This window comes from Salvelinus alpinus, chromosome 18 (genome assembly GCF_045679555.1).
Source record: "Salvelinus alpinus chromosome 18, SLU_Salpinus.1, whole genome shotgun sequence".
NCBI classification, from domain to species: Eukaryota; Metazoa; Chordata; class Actinopteri; order Salmoniformes; family Salmonidae; genus Salvelinus; species Salvelinus alpinus.
The window spans coordinates 22,609,191-22,628,009 of NC_092103.1; the positions used below are offsets into that span (position 1 = coordinate 22,609,191).

At 42.8% G+C, this 18,819-nt stretch overlaps 1 protein-coding gene across 3 annotated transcripts; it reads right to left on the reverse strand.

Moving 5' to 3' along the window:
- Positions 1-3,585: 3,585 nt before the first annotated feature.
- On the reverse strand, positions 3,586-18,282 carry LOC139544017 (crk-like protein). Of its 3 annotated transcripts, none has more exons than XM_071350680.1 (4): positions 18,125-18,282; positions 17,047-17,376; positions 12,786-13,254; positions 3,586-5,662 (listed from the first exon to the last, which is right to left on the reverse strand). In XM_071350680.1, the coding sequence occupies exons 2-4, from the start codon at positions 17,355-17,357 to the stop codon at positions 5,528-5,530; spliced, it is 915 nt and encodes a 304-aa protein (XP_071206781.1). In that variant the 5' UTR covers positions 17,358-17,376; positions 18,125-18,282; the 3' UTR covers positions 3,586-5,527. The 3 variants fall into 3 exon arrangements, with proteins under 3 accessions (XP_071206781.1, XP_071206780.1, XP_071206779.1); XM_071350679.1 differs by having other exon boundaries at positions 17,833-18,198; XM_071350678.1 differs by having other exon boundaries at positions 17,047-18,198.
- Between the last annotated feature and the right edge of the window lie 537 nt (positions 18,283-18,819).

The window sequence follows — 18,819 nt, forward strand, 5'->3', positions numbered from 1 at the left end:
TGCCTGTTCACACCGCTACCATCCAGAAGGTGAGGTCAGTACAGGTGCATCAAAGCTGGGACAGAGAGACTGAAAAACAGCTTCTATCTCAAGGCCATCAGACTGTTAAACAGCCACCACTAGCAGAGAGGCTGCTGCCTACATACAGACTTGAAATCATTAGCCACTTTAATAAATGAAACACTAGTCACTTTAAAAATGACACTTTAATAATGTTTACATACAGTATCTTGCATTACTCATCTCATATGTATATACTATATTCTATACTATCTATTGCATCTTAGCCTATGCCGCTCTGACATTGCTCATCCGTAGAATTTCTATATTCTTATTCCATTCCTTTACTTAGATTTGTGTGTATTAGGTATTTGTTGTGGAATTGTTAGATATTACTTGTTAGATATTGCTGTACTGTCAGAACTAGAAGCACAAGCATTTCGCTACACTCGCAATAACATCTGCTAATCATGTGTACTGTATGTTACCAATAAAATTTGATATGATTTGATTTATTGGACTGAAGCCCATGCGAAGACTGTGAGTGACAGCTGCCTGATTACAGACAATGATTGTGATTGTCCAGGACCATTTCCAGGTCTCATTGTGCCAATATAACAATCTGTTTTAGCTGTACCAAGCCTGACAATAGCCTGAGCGGTTCAGCTCTCCGTGCGTAATCAAAACTGGCAGAAAATAGACCCCATAATTCGTTCCGTGCTTTCTGCTGCATTTGATCAAGTCAACCAAGTAGAAAATTGGATTCCTCTCCCTGGACAGGACAAATGGATGGACCAGAGTGGAGATGAGGCGACTGCTGTCCCCACTGGCTTCAAGATGTCCACCATTGTTCCTGTGCCCAAGAAAGAAATGGTAACTGAACTAAATTACTCTTGCCCCATAGCACTCACTTCTGTCATCATGAAGTGCTTTGAGAGGCTAGTTAAGGATCATATCACCTCCACCTTACCTGACACCCTAGACCCACTTACATTTGCATACCGCCCCAATAGATCCACAGACGGTCACTCTGAAAGAGCTCCAGAATTCCTCTGTGGAGATGGGAGACCTTCCAGAAGGACAACAATCTCTTCAGCACTCCACCAATCAGGCCTTTATGGTAAAGTGCCAGACTGAAGCCACTCCTCAGTAAAAGGCACAAGACAGCCCGCTTGGAGTTTGCCAAAAGGCACCTAAAGGACTCTCAGTCCATGAGAAACAAGATTCTCTGGTCTGATGAAACCAAGATTGAACTCTTTGGCCTGAATGCCAAGGGTCACGTCTGAAGGATACCTGGAACCAATCCATATGGTTAAGTATGGTGGTGGCAGCATCATACTGTGCGGATGTTGTTCAGCGGCAGGGACTGGGAGACTAGTCAGGATTGAGGAAAAGATGAACGGAGCAAAGTACAGAGAGATCATTGAGGAAAACCTGCTCCAGAGCGCTCAGGACCTCAGACTGGGGCGAAGGTGTACCTTCCAACAGGACATACCCAAGAAGAGTCAAGGCTGTAATCGCTGCCAAAGGTACTTTAACAAAGTACTTAGTAAAGGGTGCGAATACTAATGTTTTTTTTATACGTTTGCGGAAAATTCTAAAAACCTGTTTTTGCTTTGTCAATATGGGGTATTGTGTGTAGATTGATGAGGGGAAAACATGTCATCCATTTTAGAATAAGGCTGAAACTTAACAAAATGTGGAAAAAGTCCAGGGGTTTGAATACTTTCTGAATACACTGTATCTAGCCTCGTTATTGTTATTTTATTGTGATTTTACAGACTGTAAAATACCCATCACTAGCAGCCCTTCACCCAGTACCCTGCCCTGAACTGTCAACATGATATTCGAAACTGAGCATGTGCAGACCGCAAAGAAAAAAAACAGTAAACAGGATAAGCTGTTGACATGCCACAATACCCATTCTAAGATCAGCATATCCCAGACATCTTATCCAGGTTTCTCATAACTGGGATGCAAGCTTTTACGTGTTATTGTAAACGGGATATGATGTTTATATGCCTCAATTCAAAAACAGATGACCTGAGTATCCCGAATAATAAGGAGATATTGGTGTGCATGTAGATGTGATCATTGATGCTGAACAGGTCAATGATGCAGGTTGGCGTAGACCGCAGTGGACTGTTTCAGCTTCTTGGTGGCAACGGCGAGAATGTGGAGTAGTCTACATGCACCTGCTTGGCTGAGGAGGGACAGCGGGTAGAGACCCATAGAAATAAATGGGGGCCCATTCCTGTAAAAGGAAGGTGCAAAAGGGGAGGATGGGGGAGAGGCACACAGCTGCTTCGAATTTGGCGTAAAACAACACCCTCTTGTGGGTAATCACTTTTCCTGTGGTCCTGAGGTACGTGTATGCAGTTGTTAAATCTAGAACATAGTAGGCTACTGTACCATTTGTTTCAGAAGCATATGGGCCCAGAGACAGTTACGTAATGGCCTTATTTATATTGCCGCCAGTGCAGTGACACTTTGTCCGCGAGACACCCGGCGGCAGTGGTAACCGCAGAGTTGGCCGCAGTCTAGCGCTCATATGCACCTGTTCTTGTGTATCATTGTGAGCATCTGTAGCCCCCCAGTCTGCCAGGCGGCAGTGTCTGGAGATGTCATACGCCGAGCTCAAAGAGTAGACAATATCGCTTACTACCTAGGCTGCTAGAAGCAGAGGCTCTTCAATGTAGTATGGGTTTCTAGTTTAAGGAGTCAGCCACAGATAGAGAGATACCGGAAGAGTAGACATAGATGCAGATGTCACCTCCAGTTGTATAATGTAATCTCCAAAGACCACACAATATGTATTTATTAAGGATCCCCATTACTCTTCCTGCGGTCCAGCAAAATTAAGGCAGTTATACAATTCGGATGGCATGTGGCTTGTTGGACATTCTTCCCAAATAGCCTGGTCGAGGCTGGATGCCATCTGGTTTGCATACCAACAGGCCAGAGAACTCAAGCATTGCCCTCCATCCCATCTCCTTTCCCCTCCTCCAGCACAGACCACACTCTCTTCTTACTCACCAAGAAGACCTCACAAATACCTGTCAAATTAGTTTGGAGACCGTAAAACTGAGCATTGCTTTCCCAAAGTGTACCCTATTCAACTGAAACCTTAGATGGTTACATTTTATGTAGTAGACCTGCATGCACGTATTAAATATACGCCTAGTTTCCTGAAACCAGTCACATGTCAAAAAAAGACTTTATCCCAATAAAACAGAGGGATACCTCATCATATGAGAAGAGATTTAGAATAAACCTTGCCCTTGAAAAGTTACTCTCTCTCTCTAGGTCAGCGCTGCGTGTGCAAGCTTTCTTTTATTAGCACTTCATTAACATTCATTAATTGCTTCCGTTCTCCTGGGCACAGCCCCAATCAAAACTGGAACTGATAGAAATGAAGCGGAGATGGAGAGCAAATGTCCCCTGCTCCAGATAGTCAGTCCTGCTGCAAAACATCCCATCCACCTGCTCCCCTTTACCAAACACATTTCCCCCTGTCTGTTCTGAGCAGAAGAAGAGACTTATTTGGGGAACTCATTACCCTCATAGTAAAGAGGTCAGAGCAACTTAAAGAAGTAGACATACATTTTATTTACTTGTTCTGTACATAAAGGGCCATACCAGGACAGGTGTTAACCATGGGAAATATTAACACATGTAAATGGTATAAGAAAATAAAAAGGCACAATTTTTTATTTTGAATTAAGACGATAACACGGAGGCACTCTAAAACATGAGGGAAAAAACAGTAATACTGTTAATGCCTTTACAAAGCACGTTGATAAAAATATGTTTACCCAACTAAAACGTAAATTAAAATTGGTGTATTGCTTAATCAGAGGGTTTAATATGGAGGTTGCACAAGGAAAACCAAACTACATTTGAATGGATTGATTCCACAGATGCCATAAAAACAAGTCTAATTCATATTTTAATGAGAACATTTTCAATGAGACAAAGCAGCATTTGACCTGGGAGAGGCCAAGAGGTCATGCACAGAGGCCACCAGCAGGCATTTTTTTCCCTTTAAAAAAAGTAACCTTCAGTCTAATTGTTTACAAGGTTATTAAAACAAATATTAAATGCTCAACTCAACAGTTGGCTAACAAAAAACACTACAGTCAGGACATGATTGATAGTTGTACAATGGTATTACTCTACCCAATGAAAAAGCTCAGGGGGATTGATGGGCAAGCACTAGGGGAAGGGTAAGTCTTCTTTACAGCAGAGATCTAACGAAGCTCTTTATCAGCACACTCACACCAAGACCAGAGAGCAGGACAGCTCTGGCATCACAATGTCAGTCAGACATAACCAAAGACAACCAAGTTCTCTTCTCATGTCCTGTGCTTGACAGTCAACACTGGCTAGAGATGAGAGTCAGGGGTGTAACCAATCACCACCTTAGGGAACCTGGGGGGAAACAGGGAAGGATTGCTTGTACTAAAGTTGCATTTTTCAGTGAAAGGCATTGATGGGTTGTCATTGGCTGGCTGCAACCTTTGCCCACCTCCTGTGACCCATATCATTGGATGCATGAGGCATCCGTCTCATAGAAAAGCCCTTACCCCTCAACAGCATTTATAAGTCCTCTTACAACATTGGCTATAGCCTGGTCACAGTCATGCACCTATACTACGACAAACGCCTCGCTCAGCACTCCTGAATTTATGGCACAAATTAAACAAAATATGTCTTCACATTTGGCCATTTCACATGTAGTCTGGGGAAATCATAAATAACGGAACTGTCAACTAGGTCTGTGTCACTGAGGCTATGGGCTATTCCACAAGGCAGAATCCATGTGAGCTTGAACTCCCCTGTCAGCCTCTGCCTTGTCCTCCTGCCCAAGTCAGCTCAGCTTGTGTCAGTCAAGAGACTGATCCACAAAACACACACACACACACACACACACACACACACACACACACACAACAAGTAATGGTCAATCTGTGTGTGTGTACGTGGCTAAGGTACCAACAGTGAATGATTGTTTGGAGAGAGACACAGTTAACTGTCTGGTTCTATCCTCAGGCCCCACTTGGAGGCCTTTATGACTTTGCTCTCAGTCAGTCCATGTGATGTTCAGTCACCTCTCTTCTTTTTCACATTAACCTCCTCCCATCCACAACACACAGTCCAAGCAAGCTCTCAAAAAATCCCTAAGTATTCAAATGTAACCAAGATCAAATAAAAAATGACCAGGTAAGACGTGGCGTCATGGGAGCCATGGCAACAAACACAACCAACCGATGGTCTGAAAATGAAAAGACAAAGGCAAAAAACACTGACGAGCCTGTAACCAGGTAGGGGATGGGGGAGTTCAGTTGAGTCTAGAGCTGTAAACAGTCAGAAAGCCGCACAATGGTTGGAGTGACGATAACAGAGACCGCTGTGGCACAGCCCCAAGCAGGCAAGCACATAATCGTGGTGACACTGGCAGGCGGGGTGGAGACAGCCAGCAGGTTTGAGTGTCACTGTGGGGAGGGAGGGTTGGTTGGGGTCCAGGTCATTCACTCTCATCTGGATTCTGGGGGTCCATTATTTTGACATGGGTGAAGGGGAAGAGACCCCTCCGGCCATTCACCTCTCCCTCCCACTGACCGCTGATGTTCATCCTCGTCACTTTGACTATATCACCCACCTGAGGAGAAATGAAGGACGGTTGGAGTTAAGTTTTCCTTAATTCCACAGACAAATGGAGGTGGACAATTTAAGATAAGTGCTAAGAGCCTCCACACAATAAAGTACTGACTGAGACTCATTGATCTTGCCAACCCTCCATGTATTTGACACTGTAATATGGTTAATACATATTAATATGTAATATGGCCGAGCAGAAAACCATAACTTTGGTGCTTTGCGACACTGTGCGTGACCCCTATCTGCACAGACCATATGCTATTCACTCAGGATTAAATGTGGGAAGTAGCCATTGTTAAGAGGAAGATTAAAACCTGAACGTGGAGGGCAGGCTCTAGATGTAGCAGAATGTATGGATCAGAATGAGGCTTCAAGGACATTGAAGTCATATAGATGTGCCATCCATAATCATAATCCTCACCTCGCATAGTGAAAGAACATTGATGTACTTAACATTTAATATAACTAATCGGACTACTTCGAAAGGATGACAAAGGTCCTGAAATAACCTCTCGGTAAAATCCAATGTACACTGAGTATAAAAAAAATTAGGAACACCTGCTCTTTCCATGACAGATTGACCAGGTGAATACAGGTGAAAGCTATGATCTCTTATTGATGTCACTTGGACATGGATTGTGTATGTGGCATTCAGAGGGTGAATGGGCAAGACAAAATATTTAAGTATATTTGAACAGGGTATGGTAGTAGGTGCCAGGCCCACCGGTTTGAGTGTGTCAAGAACTGCAAAGCTGCTGGGTTTTTCACACTCAACAGTTTCCCTTGTGTATCAAGAATGGTCCAACACCCAAAGGACATTGAGCCAACTTGACACAACTGTGGGAAGCATTGGAGCCAACATGGGCCAGCATCCCTGTGGAACACTTGACAACTTGTAGAGTCCATGCCCAGACAAATTGAGACTGTTCTGAGGACAAAAGGGGGTGCAGGTCAACATTAGGAAGGTGATCGTACACTGTGTGTATAGGCTACTTGCACCTTCTTTATATAAGAAATGATCCTGTTGTGTGGTGACACAATATTCTAAACTGGACATCTTGTGAGAACGGTCCTTGCAAATGTTCATATATTTTCAATAATCAAACATTAGGCTGGTAATAACTAGATTTCAGTAGCCGTCTCGGTTATGAAGGGGCTGGGTGGTGCGGTATAGCACAGGGTATATTGGGGGAGGCAGGTAGCCTAGTGGTTAGTGTTGAGTCAGTAACCGAAAGGTTGCTGGATCGAATCCCTGAGCTGACAAGGTACAAATCTGTCGTTCTGCCCCTGAACGAGGCAGTTAACCCACTGTCCCCCAGTAGCCTGTTGTAAATAATAATTTGTTCTTAACTGATTTGCCTAGTTAAATAAAGGTTAAATAAAAAAATATATAAAAAATATTCCTCCTTTCAGATGAAATTATATATAATGACTCAGGTTCCATTCCTGAAACAGATGATCCCAAAATAGCCTGCAAAATTGTAGGTTTTTGCTGTTGGCCATGACCTACTCTGAGTGACAGAGATAATATTAGAGTGAATCCATTTGAATCACTTTTTGACAGCACTCCTTTTGAATTTGAACAAAACCTTCCATACATATTTGCCCATTGTAGAAGTGCTCAGAAAATGACCATTTGGACCTGAATGAGAAAAAGAATTAAGGAGATAAATGTGCTCAAAGTTGAACCATTTTGCATACCCCACCATACCATGAGACATTCATGTCTTCATTACTGGAAAATATAAAAACGGTTGAGCTAGATGTAATTTAAAAGCTTACAAACAGGCTTGTTAAATTGGATTTTTTTTTTTTTTTTTACCTTTAACGTCAATGACTTAAAAACGCTTCAACTCAGATTTTTTTCATATTATTGTATGTTGTAGCTTAGACCCTATATTACGTCATCTAAGGTTGTGTTGTGCACGCCATCGGTTGAGATACAGCATACTCTTGTACATAGGGTGTGTGTCATGTTTTGTCTGTGTACTAAAATAGACATTTTAACTCTCAAATAGTACTACAAAGAACGTTGGAGTCCACACATCAGAGAATGTTGACTTGAATGGGAATGTGTTGTTTTAAATTATACTGTCAATCCTCCACAGGGAACCTATTGACAACATAGAAACATAAATAATAGAATAGACATAATCATTTAAGTTGACATTCGAATGTGGGTGGACCGGCGGTCATCTTTGTGGTAGTAATTAGAAGTTAACTTCAATTCAAAATTTCAATGGTGTAGCAGCTAAATTGCAGTGGTATGAAGGGATACGTCCATTCTATTAATTGTATTTCTATGATTGAAATTATACCCACCCTCTCTATTCAAGAGCATGTCATGTCTCAACCGATGGCAAGCCCAACACAAAAACCTCAGATGCGAAATAGGGTCTAAGCTATAAACACACGCAAATATGAAAACAAATTCTGTTGAGAATTGTTGTTAAACTTAAAACAATTGTTTGACACTGTTCGACTCCTTTTTCTCAATTACATTTGCTCACCTCCTGCGTCCCCTCACCTCCACCCTCTCTCACCTACTTTGAAAAAAGGTCAAAGGTAATCGAGGAGAGGTGGCGAGGAAAGGGAACGTGGACGAAAACGCGCTTGTATGAAATGAGACCCTCCTCCACTCACATGTCATCAGGCAAATTACGTTTACAGGGGTGTATCCCAAAATAAATGTAAAGTGATAAAAACAAATTAAATTAGTTGTGCAAGACATTTTATAGATAAAACAATAAGTAGCATATTGTATATAGATTGTGTTGGCCTGTCTCACACATGAATCTTCTTTGTGGCAGACTGGGTTCAATTTGAATTTTTCTGTATTTATAAATATTGTTTGGATAACCTTATTTACTATTTATTATGTATTGATTAAAAAAAGAAGAATTTAATCGATGCACACTGCAGAGAACACCGGAAGAAGAATTATCACTGAATTATTGTAATGTTTGTTCATGTGTCAATTAATCCCATAAGGGATGGGTTGCCAACTGGCGATATGACACAAAAATGTAATTTCATTCATTCATTCTATTGTTTTTAAACGTGTGCATGGTTTTCTAATGGGGGGCTGATTCAAAGGGGGGTGTTGCAGATATAAAAACTCTTCCGTGGTAGGATACACTTGTGCTTCCTCGCCAGAATTATGCTATCGAGGAGGGGAGGACCGTCTTCGTTCGCCTACTAACGAATCAACACACTCCACCACTTGGTCACTTGTCGGGTTCCAGGTCACAGAGGAGAGAGGACACTAAAGGGCTCTGATTTAAGCAGTGGATCGGCCGCTGAACTCTCTAGTCTTTGTGGGTCAAAAGGTCAAAGTACTTCTGGGACACTACGACAGTTCATATAAATCAGACCTCCTAAGAACAACTTTCGATAGAGTGCCAGCAACTCCATGAAAACGTGTCAGAGATATATTGCTAGTAGTGCTATTAGCCTTGGCTAAAGGCAAGTCTCTGCTAGACTAATAGGTGGCCTACATATCCATGTCTACAAAGCTTTTAAGTGAGTAGATGAATGACCATGAAGGAGCACATGACTACAGAAGATCTAGAGGGCTAGTTCTTCTCAAAGCTTAGTCAGGCTTGAGGAGTGGGTGTATGAAGAGTGGGAGTAACTTTGCAGCAACAGCATGGGGAAGTCCCTAACAGACTTTTACCCACCAGAAGCCTGCTGTAGAAACAGATGCACCATTGACTAGAATCTCTAACTGAAGCCTTGTTCACACTGCATGCCTTAATTCTCAAATCGGCTTTGTTTTTCAAATCCGTTTTGGAATACTGACTGTCCAAACAGCAAGTTACAAGTAACCAACTAGGATTTGTGTGTGTTCAGACAGCAGTTATTTGCTGACATTGCTATGCTAGTTGTCATAGTAATGACGGGTGTGTGCGCAGTGGTGTAAGCTGATGGTGGTGGTGGTGCCTGTGCTTCCCATCACTCAGAAAGCAAACTAAGGTGACAATGCCCGCCATGGACGTTTCCCAGTTGCTTTGAATGTTCAAAATCATAGTGTAAGAACACTTAAAGCATCAAAGGATAAAATTATTTGATTTGATCCAACTTTCAAAACAAGTCATTTTTGGCTAACCACAGCAGTCAACTAGCTAGCCATTTAGCATTCTAGCACATTCACTAATAATTAATAAGCTACTCAGTTCTGACTAGAACATATGGTAGCTGAGTAGCTAGCAAGCAATAACATATGCCAAATAACAGTCTAAAAACCACCTGCGGGCAAATAAATCAGATTTGACCAGACAGACAAGTCACATGCCCAGGAATCAGATTTGTATCTAAATTCAAACCACCTGCAAAAGGTGGTTTGAAATGTGGCTTAAAATATCTGAATCAATGTGCTTTTTGGCTGTTCAAAAAGAACAAATTCCAATCAGATATGCATTTTTTGTTGATCATTTTAAACTGCCAATGTGAACAATGCTTAAATGAGAGACGGTTTACAATAGTGTGGGGGTCTAGTACTCTGAAGCCCCTCCCCCCAGTTTCCATGATTAAGTCAGATTTGACTTAAACCAAGGTGGTGAAGGCTACAGTAATATTAACTGACAAAAATGTGGCTGTGTTCTGGGGTATGCTGGTAGTCCAAGGCATTAGTCAGCCTTGCTCTAGTTTGTGAAAGAGGTGGTGCTATTCACACAACCCCAGACTTTCTTTCTGACAGATTGAAATCTGAAGTGCTAAGCTGCCGTCTGCTCTGGTGGATATATGATAAGAACAAACTGATCTGATGCACAAAACACGTCCCCTCTGATCAATGAATAATCTCAGGATTTCTCTCTTGCACCCGCTCTCTAGTCTCGAAAACCCGACCCTCGGCAACACAGTTACTGGTTTCAATGATGGACTCTTTTGGCATAGAGGAATTACGTCACTGCCTACGTTGATAAGGGAAACAGATTGAGGCAGACATGTAAGAACGTCACGATTCAAAATCAAAGTTTGCTGGCAAAACCTTGCAGTGGGTTTAGTTAAGGTAGTTGATGCAAACTAGCCACTTGCAAAATGCACTCATTAAAAATAACCTCCGTGATCTCCAGCTTGTTAGCTACTATTTTGTATTTTATTCAAAACGGACAAAGTAGTGAAGTAGACAGTGACGTAGTTCCTCTATGTCAGCGGCCATCAACTAGGCTCAGCTGCGGGAAATTGTTTTGTTGTTGAGAGGATGGTCGGAGGGATAGAACATAAGTATATATCATTTGTACTCAAGAATCCCAAACAGATACGGTATTTGCGAAAAACATAATCATTGCAAACCTTGATTAAATTGGTACACAATGACATATGTATATTTATGAGTGGAAATACTTTGAGATGAATTCCTAATGATTTTACAGTCTTATGTCCAAAAATCTCAATACAAAAAACCTTTGGGAGCCCAAATAAAAATTGCTTGCGGGCCGCCAGTTGACAATCCCTGCCCCAATGCCAAAAGAGTCCATCATTGAAACCAGACCCTAGTCACTGTGTTGCCTAGGGTCAGGTTTTCGATACTACCCTCTGAGCGAGAGGTCTACAGAGAATAAAGCCTGAATTTACTTCAATGCTTAAACCACTGACCAAAGGTGAAGCTCTTGTAGTGTTGTTTGATACCCACTTGGCACGTCATCAGCCCTAGCTTCCCCGTGTGGTGCCTGTCCTTCGGGGGTGATTTTTGGGACAGTGGGAGCCACTGGAGGCTGAGCTTAACAAATAGAGATGAGTCCAGAGAGCTGAGACACCTGCCGCCACTGATTACTCAGCATTTCTACTCCACAGAAAGCTGACTACTTTGCACTTCCTCAAGAAAAATCAACACAGACTGATACCACTGGCCAGGGCAGGAGAAGGCGAGGAGGAGGAGAAAAGACTAGCTATTTATTTAACTAGGCAAGTCAGTTAAGAACAAATTCTTATTTACAATGACGGCCTACCCCGACCAAACCCAGACCTCGCTGGGCCAATTGTGTGCCACCCTATGGGACTCCCAATCACGGCCGGTTGTGATTCAGCTTGGAATCAAACCAGGGTCTGTAGTGACGCCACTAGCACTGAGATGCTGTGCCTTAGACCGCTGCGCCACTTGGGAGCCCAAAAGCTAAATATGAGGAATGCAAGACAGTTCTGATGCAGCAAGCATATTCTGTCGTCACCTCAACTGTCTTTAAATGACTTGATCCATAATATTTGGCACAATGGCTGCGTTTACACAGGCAGCCCAATTCTTATCTTTTTTTATGTAATTGGTCTTTTGACCAATCAGATCAGCTCTGAAAAAGATTTGATGTGAAAAGATCTGATGCGATTCGTCAAAAGACCAATTAGTGGAATAAATATCAGAATTGGGCTGCCTGTGTAGACTTACCGCATTCAGACCCTAACTGCTTTAGCGCCTATTGACGATAGTATCTTCTTGCTTGCTTTAAACATTAACACGCATCGCTTGCGGTACGGTTTTGGAAAAAAAGGTTAAATTACTACACACCTTTAAAGGGTTAGGGTTCCCATATTTCCATGTTACAGCGCTTGTTTGTGTAAAACAGATGGGAGACAGAGTGGACTACCTGCGCTAATTAGCTATCTGCGTCTAAGAACACCTGTGTGTAAATGGAAGATGGCCGCCTTAAACGAGTTGTCACTGAAAAGTATTGTTGGCTGCAACTGTGTTAAAATGGGTTAAAACAGTGTACAGTTAGTGTGTATTTTACATTTGTGAAACTATTTTGATGTGATATGAAAGTAGAGGGATTTATGTTTCTAGAACCGTACCACAATTAAAAATTGATTCACATTTAGATGGAGTATTTGGTTGTTTTGGTATGCATAGCAAATCACCTTCAAACAGAACATGTAAGGTCTTTGGACTATAAGGAGTAACGTTAGGCTCCTTTAGTCCATTATTGGGCCTAGCGTAGCTAATGGGTACTGTGTCTGCAGGCTTAAGTTCCTGACAAACTACAATGCAACTTTCACATGACCAGCTCATTAAATCTAATGAAATGTACACAATCTAGTGAACTACGAGCATAGAGGACAACTGGGAGCATTTAGGCATTGAGGTCTCCCTTCACAAAGCCATGCTGGGACAAAAAGTGAGGGACTCCTACCTCTAGAGCCAGGGCCGTCTTGTCATAGGCACAGGGCACTCGTTTCTGGATGGCCTTAGCCATGACTGGCCCGTTCTGCATGGAGGGCAGGGGGGTGATGACCGCTCCGGGGGTGCCAGGAGGAAGGGGCGAGGGGGTCTGAGGCTGAGCGTAAGCGTGGGCCGGCTCGGGGATGCCATAGCTGTTGGAGTTGCGGGAGCCGTGAGGAGGCTGGCCAGGATGAGGGGAGGGTCGCACCAGCTTCTCCACATAGGGCACAGGGATCATGCCCATGCGGCCCTCCTTGCTCTTGGCACTCCACCACTGCTCCTCAGGCTTCTCCAGGATGATCAGGATCTCCCCCTTCTTAAAGGGCAGGTCCTCAGCATCGCTGCCCGTGAAGTCGTACAGAGTCCGCACATACTCCAGGTTGTCTTCTGGGCCGCCCATCGTCTGAATGGGGCTGGTGCCTATAGCTGTGTTTGGGTACCTGGGTAGGAAGAGGGCCGGAGGAGGGGGAGCATAAAAAAATAGATCAACATGTACACTGAATTAAAATATAAATGCAACATCTAAAGTGTTGGTCCCATGTTTCATGAGCTGGAATAAAAAAAATCCCAGAAATGTTCCATATGTACAAAAAGCTCATCTCTAAAATGTTGTGCACAAATTTGTTTACATCCTTGTTAGTGAGAATCGGTGTGTAAGAACTTGACTGGCCTGGACAGAGCATTGATCTCAACCCCATCGAACACCTTTGGGATGAATTGGAATGCTGACTGCGAGAAAGGCCTAATCCATCCACCTGACAGGTGTGGCATATCAAGAAGTTAATTTAACAGCATGATAATTACACATGTGCACCTTGTGCTGGGGACAATAAAAGGCCACTAAAATGTGCACACAACACAATGCCACAGATGTCTCAAGTTGAGGGAGCATGCAAATGATATGCTGACTGCAGGAATGTCCACCAGAACTGTTGCCAGAGAATTTAATGTTCCTTTCTCTACCATAAGCCGCCTACAAAGTTGTTTTAGAGGATTTGGCAGCACGTCCAACCGGCGTCACAACCGCAGACCAAGTGAATGGTGTCGTGAGGGCGAGCGGTTTGCTGATGTCAACGTAGTGAACACAGTGCCCCATGGTGGCGGTGGGGTTATGGTATGGGTAGGCATAAACTACGGACAACGAACACAATTGCATTTTATTGATGGCAATTTGACTGCACAGAGATACCGTGACGAGATCCTGAGGTCCATTGTCGTGCCATTCATCCGCCGCCATCATCTCATGTTTTAGCATGATAATACACGGCCCCATATATCGCACGGATCTGTACACAATTCCTGGAAGCTGAACATTTCACAGTTCTTCCATGGCCTGCATACTCACCAGACATGTCAACCATTGAGCATGTTTGGGATGCTGGATCGACGTGTACGACAGCATGTTCCAGTTCTCACCAATATGCAGCAATTTAGCACAGCCATTGAAGAGGAGTGGGACAACATTCCAGAGGCCACAATCAACAGCCTGATGCGAAGGAGATGTGTCGCACTACATGAGGAAAATGGTGGTCACACCAGATACTAACTGGTTTTCTGATCCACGCCCCTAACTTTTTTTTAAGGTATTTGTGACCAACAGATGCATATCTGTTTTTCCAGTCAATAGATTAGGGCCTAATTTATTTCAATTCACTGATTTCCTTAAAACAAACTAACTCAGTAAAATATTTTTTAATTGTTTCTTGTTGCATTTATACACTACATATACAAAAGTTTGTGGACACCCCTTCAAATTAGTGGATTTGGCTATTTCAGCCACACCAGGACCATACGTCACGGCAAACCGGGCATGATGACTCCTTGCTGTCCCCAGTCCGCCTGGCCTTGCTGCTATTCCAGTTTCAGCTGTTCTGCCTGCGGTTATGGAACCCCTACCTGTCCCAGACCTGCTGTTTTCAACTCTTAATGATCGGCTATGAAAAGCCAACTGATATTTATTCCTGATTATTATTTGACCATGCTTGTCATTTATGAACATTTTGAAAATCTTGGCTCTCTCTAATTCTCTCTTTCTTTCTCTCTCTCGGAGGACCTGAGCCCTAGGACCATACGTCAGGACTACCGGGCATGATGACTCCTTGCTGTCCCCAGTCCACCTGGCCTTGCTGCTATTCCAGTTTCAACTGTTCTGCCTGCGGTTATGGAACCGCCACCTGTCCCAGACCTGCTATTTTCAACTCTTAATGATCGGCTATGAAAAGCCAACTGAAAATTATTCATGATTATTATTTGACCATGCTTGTCACTTATGAATATTTTGAACATCTTGGCATAGTTCTGTTATAATCTCCACCCGGCACAGCCAGAAGAGGACTGGCCACCCCTCATAGCCTGGTTCCTCTCTAGGTTTCTTCCTAGGTTTTGGCTTTTCTAGGGAGTTTTTCCTAGCCACCGTGCTTCTACACCTGCATTGCTTGCTGTTTGGGGTTTTAGGCTGGGTTTCTGTACAGCACTTCGAGATATTAGCTGATGTACGAAGGGCTATATAAAATAAACTTGATTTGACCAGTTGTGGACAGGTAAATATATATATATTTTTTTTTTTAAATCGGTAAATACCACCTTTCGAACAAGTCAGTTCGCCAAATTTCTGCCCTTCTAGAGCTGCCCCGATCAACTGTAAGTGCTGTTATTGTAAAGTGGAATATCTAGGATCAACAATGGCTCAGACACAAAGTGGTAGGCCACACAAGCTCACAGAACAGGACCACTGAGTGCTGAAGCGCGTAGCGTATAAAAATCTTCTGTCCTTGGTTGCAACACTCACTACCGAGTTCCAAACTGTCTCTGGAAGCAACGTCAGCACAAGAACTGTTCGTCTGGAGCTTCATGAAATGGGTTTCCATGGCCGAGCAGCCCCACAACGCGTAATGCCAAGCGACGACTGGAGTGGTGTAAAGATCGCCAGCATTGGACTCTGGAGCAGTGGAAACACGTTCTCTGGAGTGATGACCCACGCTTCACCGACAGACGAATCTGGGTTTGGCGGATGCCAGGAGCACCCTACCTGCCCGAATGCATAGTGCCAACTGTAAAGTTTGGTGGAGGGGGAATAATGGTCTGGGGGCTGTTTTCATGGTTCGGGCTAGGTCCCTTAGTTCCAGTGAAGGGAAATCTTAACATTACAGCATACAATTACATTCTAGACTATTCTGTGCTTTCAACTATGTGGAAGGCCCTTTCCTGTTTCAGCATGAAATTGCCCAAATGCACAAAGCGAGGTCCATACAGAAATGATTTTTCGAGATCGGTGTGTAAGAACTTGACTGGCCTGGACAGAGCATTGATCTCAACCCCATCGAACACCTTTGGGATGAATTGGAATGCTGACTGCGAGAAAGGCCTAATCGCCCAACATCAGTGCCCGACCTCACTTATGCTCGTGGCTGAATGGAATCAAGTGCCTACAGCAATATTCCAACATCTAGTGGAAAGCCTTCCCAGATGAATGGAGGCTGTTATAGCAGCAAAGGTTTACCAACTTCATATTAATGATGATTTTGAAATAAGATGTTCGACTAGAAGCAGGTGTCCACATACTTTGTCATGAAGTGTATTTTTGTTCAGTATTGATTATCACACGACTGTTTCAATATAATATGAACACGAGTTTTACTGCTGAAATACTGAAATCATCTGACTAGATCAGTATTTCCCAGTATTTTGTTTTTTGCCTTAGCACTACACAGCTGATTCAAATAATTAACTCATCATCAAACTTTGATTATTTGAATCAGCTGTGTAGTGCTAGGGCAAAAAATAAAACGAGCACCCCTTGGGGTCCACAGGACAGAGTTTGGGAAACGCTGGACTACATCAAAGTATATACATTCCTCTCCTCAAATGTCACTACTGTTTTGTGTCACACCCCCTTTGTGAACATACCACACCAGTCAAGGTTCAAATTGTTATGAAACATATAAATTACTCAAACTGGTGGAAGACAGTAGCCCTAGCTGGACAGGAACTATGCAAGTCATTGTTAAACCTGTCATTACATGCAGTCACTACTCAATAAGTACAATAAGTTTATGATTGACATGGGATACAACCCTCAGGCTCAGTTTCTGAGAGGTCCATCACATAGCAGGTAATGTGTCAAATCATTGGAATTTTAAAGATCTTGAAAACCTGCGGCCTAAATAAGAGCTTTTAACTTATTTCCATTGAGTGGTATGTGGCCGCAGGCGCAGCCTTTGGCAGTTCCTTACCTGGGGGCAGGTTCTATCAGTGTAGTCGTATCCAGGTAGTGGATTTTATAGAAATCCAAAAGTGCTGGGAGGTGATCGAATTCTTGATCGCCGATTTTGAACCTCATGCATGGCAAGGAGTTGATGATATAGTGGGACACTTTGGAATTTTCAGATACTGACAGCACATAGTCGCCAGGGCAGGTCGAGGAATCCCGAACCAAAAACATGCCATGCCTCTGTCCTTGTAATCTATTCTGCGCCTCCTGTCTTGACACCGGCCCAAAATACCAACTGGACCGGTCCGATGGATCGAACCGTGCAGATGACATATTTGATAAAAATGTACTTCTATAAACAAAATAGAAATAACAAATATTAGTTTAAAACAATAAATAAACAAAAACACAGAACTAAATAAGCTAGATAACGATTTTGACAACTTGATTTTGAAGATCCAGGGAAGGGTAATCAGCCGCCCAAATTGATTTTCAAGTCGAAGCCTGCAGGCTTCAGTTAGTTAAATCCAATACAAACGTAACCTGACGTTTCAGAGACAGGCTGAGAATAGCTTGAGACAACTCTGAAGCGTAACGGTTATTCATTTATTGTCAATGACAAATGCCAGTTCTCAATGTCTAAAAGTAGAAGCTATACATATACAGAATGCCTGACTGCAACAAGGATCAATCAAGGTTCCTCTTTAAGTTCCGTCTTCTGAAAAAGCAAACATACATCTATCTCATGAAACAATATAGTGTATCTCTAGTCCCTGTCAGTAAATGAGAACGGAAAAGGTCGCCTCACTACTTGATTAAACGAGTCTCCATGTCGATACAATGTTGCAAATAGCTGTGCGCCGGAGCCCAAATTGTTACTTTGTATCTTCTTGGTCTAACTGTAAGGCACGAAATATATATGTTCGATCCTTTTCTTGACTTTTGAGGCAGTAACAAAAATGGCGGCCTGCAACACGTCTCCACACAAAATGAAATCACAAGAGTGTCTCGGTTCCCCTGCATGCATATAGAGTCCCAAAACAGTAGAATTTCTTGAGTATATTTCTGTCCTCTGATTTGTTTCAATAATAAGGTCTCACTAGTATTTTTCTTTCCCTTGTTTATACTCGGCTCCACACCTCCAGCCTGATTGAGTCCGAGACAACAAAAAAAATGGCGGATAGAGGGCGGGTCTGCGCGCTCCCAGTCTATCTGTACGTCACTGTCGCCTCGAGCGAGTGCTCCACCCCGGCACGACAAAAAAATACATTGTGGGTTCTGAGAAGAAAAAAATCACTATAGCTGTCTATATGAAATAGATGTCTATCTGAAACGACACAGTGGATTTTATTATTAGTTGGCCGAGGCTTATCTAATTGTTTGAAAAATAATGAGAGGAGGTAAAAACAGGTTCTTAGCCTGCATCCAATCATGTGGACAACATAGGAGGACATCATGTCCAGATCATAGGAAGACCTTGATGGTGGACCTTTGTACAAATGTATAGTTTTCAAATGGGCTTTGATTCAGAAGGCAACTTGTGGTTCTACTCAACATTTCTAGGCATAGGGGCATAGTAGCGGGAAGTAGAGGTGCTGAGGGTGCTGTAGCACCCGTGAAAAAAACCCAATTATAAAAAATGTAAAAAATATTATTTGCTAAAAAGTAGTACACTGGGTAGTACACTTTTTTGTGTTATTTAATCTTTATTTAACTAGGCAAGCCAGATAAGAAAACATTTTAATTTACAATGAAGGCCTACCAAAAGGCCAAAGGCCTCCTGCAGGGACTGGGC

Bases quoted from the DNA above. Each gene is read 5' to 3' on its own strand.
- LOC139544017 (XM_071350680.1), bottom strand. From the start codon at position 17,357: ATGTCATCTGCACGGTTCGATCCATCGGACCGGTCCAGTTGGTATTTT. The intron at 13,255-17,046 runs GTAAGGAACTGC...CTTCCTACCCAG, and splicing joins CTGATAGAACCTGCCCCCAG to GTACCCAAACACAGCTATAG. The intron at 5,663-12,785 runs GTAGGAGTCCCT...ATTTCTCCTCAG, and splicing joins AGACGGCCCTGGCTCTAGAG to GTGGGTGATATAGTCAAAGT.